Consider the following 3,425-nt stretch of genomic DNA (forward strand, 5'->3'; position numbering starts at 1 on the left):
GGAAAAGTTGTTTCATGGCATCCAAGAAGTGAATGATCCTCAAGGTGTAGCAGAGGAATCTGTAGGAGAGAGGGATGATTGACGTCTTCATATAGCCCTCCATCCATCCTAGTTAGCATGGAGAGATTTTAGGTAGGTCATAGAGAAACTGGGTAATGATGGCAGGTGTGGAGGAACAGAATGTACCACTGAATGGGAGGTCCGGGGGAAACATGTGGCGGAAATATCGTCCCTTGCCACGTGATCTGCCAAAATTGAACATGGGGAGTTTAGGAGGGGTGACATGTCAGTTTGGGAACTATCTTTAGGGGTGCTAACCAAAATCTCCCTTTCTCCAACCAGAGCACCTTGCATTCCTCATCAGATGTCACCCCCACCCCGACTTCCTCCGCCATGTCCTGATGGTGCTTTGTGACGTGTAAAGCCTTCCTTCCTGCCCAGGGCTACCATTGGCTGGGTAGTGGAGTGTTGACCAATCACAGCTCAGGGACGTGATCGCCTCATTGTCCTGGGATCGCGGGAGGGGTATATACAGGGGGCCAGGCAGCCTGGAGTTAGTCGACGGTTGGGAGACGTTGAGCGGCGGAAGATGAGTCCAAAGCCGAGAGCCTCCGGACCTCCGGCCACCAAGGCGGCACGAAAGAGCAAGTCCTCCCCCCAGCTGAGCCCCAGTAGCCCGAAGAAGAAGGTGAGTGACCCTCCCAAGCTCCTCCTCGTCTTCCCCTCGCCTCCTTCCTCACAAGAATCCTCTCCGGTCCTCACCTGGCACAACCCCCCAACCCGGCCCGCACCGCTTCTGAGGACACGTCCCTGTTCCCAGCCTCCTCCACCCTCGTCCCTAAACCAGAGCCCTTCTGTGATCTCCCTGTTGTCCTTCCAGACTACCAAGGTGGCCAAGAAGGGGAAAGCAGCCCGTGGAGGGAGAGGCGGGAAGAAAAGGGCTGCAAAAAAGATGGCGGCTGTGACGGCACCTGAGGCGGGGAGCGGGCCAGCGGCACCCGGCCCCAGTGACCAGCCCAGCCAGGAGCCCTTCAGTATGAGCTGCCACCGGCGGAGCCAGTGAGCGAGGAGACCCAGCTGGAGGAACCACTTAGTGAGGAGACCCAGCTGGAGGAACCAGTGAGTGAGGAGACCAAGCTGGAGGAACCACTTAGTGAGGAGACCAAGCTGGAGGAACCACTGAGTGAGGAGACCAAGCTGGAGGAACCACTGAGTGAGACCAAGCTGGAGGAACCACTGAGTGAGGGGTGGCCAACTACTCCCGTATCTCCTTGAGCAGCCACTAAGTTCAGGCCCAGCCGCCAGACCTCAGAGATCTCACCAGCAGGGTGCTTACCTTGGTGAGAACAATAAAATGAATGTGTTGCAAACTCATCTGAGTGACTCCGTGTTCTCTGGTGGTGGGGAGGGAGGGAGGAAGAGGAGGTGTGTGGGGAGGGAGGGAGGAAGAGGGGTGTGTGGGGAGGGAGGGAGGAAGAGGTGGTGTGTGGGGAGGGAGGGAGGGGGGAAGAGGTGGTGTGTGGGGAGGGAGGGAGGGAGGAAGAGGTGGTGTTTGTGGAGGGAGGGAGGGAGGAAGAGGTGGTGCGTGGGGAAGGAGGGAGGGAGGAAGAGGTGATGTGTGGGGAGGGAGGAAGAGGTGGTGTGTGGGAAGGAAGAAAGGAAAGAAGGAAGGAAGGAAGGAAGGAAGAGGTGGTGTGTGGGGAGGGAGGGAACTGGGGTCCAGCGGGGTTGAGGTCAGAGGAACAGATCACAGTTAGCTAGACAGGAGGATAAGGATTGCGTCATGACTGAGCACTGGAGAAAAATTTCCCCTTCACAGGATGACTCCGCTTCTTGTAAGGTTTGTTTCTTCATGCAATCTTGCTAGCACATACACCAAGTACCAAGAACTGGATTCTACCTGCTTAGGTTTCATTGTTAAAATACGTTTTCGTTTATAGAAACCGATGGAAGAATCGTTTCCATCCTCTTTCCTTTCAGCGTTCCCTCCCTACAACCTAATATAATTAAGAAGAAAAATTCAAAGTAGAGCAAAATCTATCTACTTGAAAAGAGTCTTTTTATTTTTGCAACTGAGGAAACAAAAAGTATATTTCATATTTCCATGCATTAGAAATACACAGGTCTTCTCTGAATATAGTAGAATTTAGAGAAATATACATAAATATATGTAAATAAAATTTACAACTATATTTACTGTATACAAACACGTTAGAAATACACAGGTCTTTTCTATATATACTAGAACCTACCATATATATTTATATATTAACATGTATTTTTATATTTTTATATTTATATGTAGATTGTATATAGAAATATTTATATATAAATATATATTTTATATAGAAATACCTATAGAAAACATTTATATGTATATATTATATATAATCATTTATTTTAGAAGGTAAGGTTTTATGCTTGTTGAAGCATGGTTCACAGGCAAAAAGAGAAAGGAAATTATCAGTTTCAGAAGAATAAAGTACAAAATTATCACGATTCAATACCCAGCTGTCAATAATTGCAGTGAGAGTATAATATAGTAGAACTTTCTATTTATAGAAAAGACCTGTGTATTTCTAATGTGTATATATGTAATCTACATTTATATATAATTATATAAATGCACAGGTCTTTTCTATATGTGGTAGAATTTACTACTGTATTCCTAATGTGTGTATATATATATATAATCTGTATTTATAAATATTTATATAAATACACAGGTTTTTATATAAACACACAGGTCTTTATACAGAAAAGATTGGTGTGTTTCTAATGTGTATATGTATATATAATTCGTATTTGTCTATATATTATATACATATCTATATATTTATATATTTATGTATTTATATAACTATATTCATATAGATTTAATATATAGATTTTTATATATAAATATTTATATTCTGTATATTTAGACATCTATAAAATATATAAGCATTTTTATATTTATAATAAAATAATATAAAAATATATATTATATATAAAATACCCTATATGTGATCATTTATTTTAGAAGGTAAGCTGTTAGTATTGTTGAAGCATGTTTCTCAGGAAAAAGGAGAAAGGAAATTATTTTAAGAATAAAGTACAAAATTATCACAATTTCCAGTTGTTAGTAATTACATGTACAGAATAATTCATGTCCTTTAATCTTACAATGAATAGCACGTTAAACTTTTATGTGATTCTGAAAATATGAATTTCCATATAATAAGGGTTTGTCATGTAAAGCACTAATTTTATAGGCAGTTTTCACTTGTTACATAGATTGTTCTTATAGCTTTAAAGGTGTTAAAATTAATGGTGGCTTTGAAGAGATGGTAGCATCATTTGAGAAACAACAAATGAGTTCTGTTTCATCCTTTCCTTGGTGCAGTCAGGGCTTCACTTCATTAGCTTAGGAAGGGATTTCAGAG

General features: G+C 42.4%; 1 protein-coding gene across 1 annotated transcript; it reads left to right on the forward strand.

Moving 5' to 3' along the window:
• The first annotated feature begins 581 nt into the window (after positions 1-581).
• On the forward strand, positions 582-1,275 carry LOC100603965 (testis-specific basic protein Y 1). Its single transcript, XM_030807529.1, is given in 4 exon segments — positions 582-688; positions 881-1,025; positions 1,028-1,119; positions 1,231-1,275. Coding segments are annotated over 4 exon segments (381 nt in total). The 5' UTR covers positions 582-589.
• Positions 1,276-3,425: the final 2,150 nt, after the last annotated feature.

The sequence above is a fragment of the Nomascus leucogenys genome, chromosome X, assembly GCF_006542625.1.
Source record: "Nomascus leucogenys isolate Asia chromosome X, Asia_NLE_v1, whole genome shotgun sequence".
Classification (NCBI taxonomy): domain Eukaryota; kingdom Metazoa; phylum Chordata; class Mammalia; order Primates; family Hylobatidae; genus Nomascus; species Nomascus leucogenys.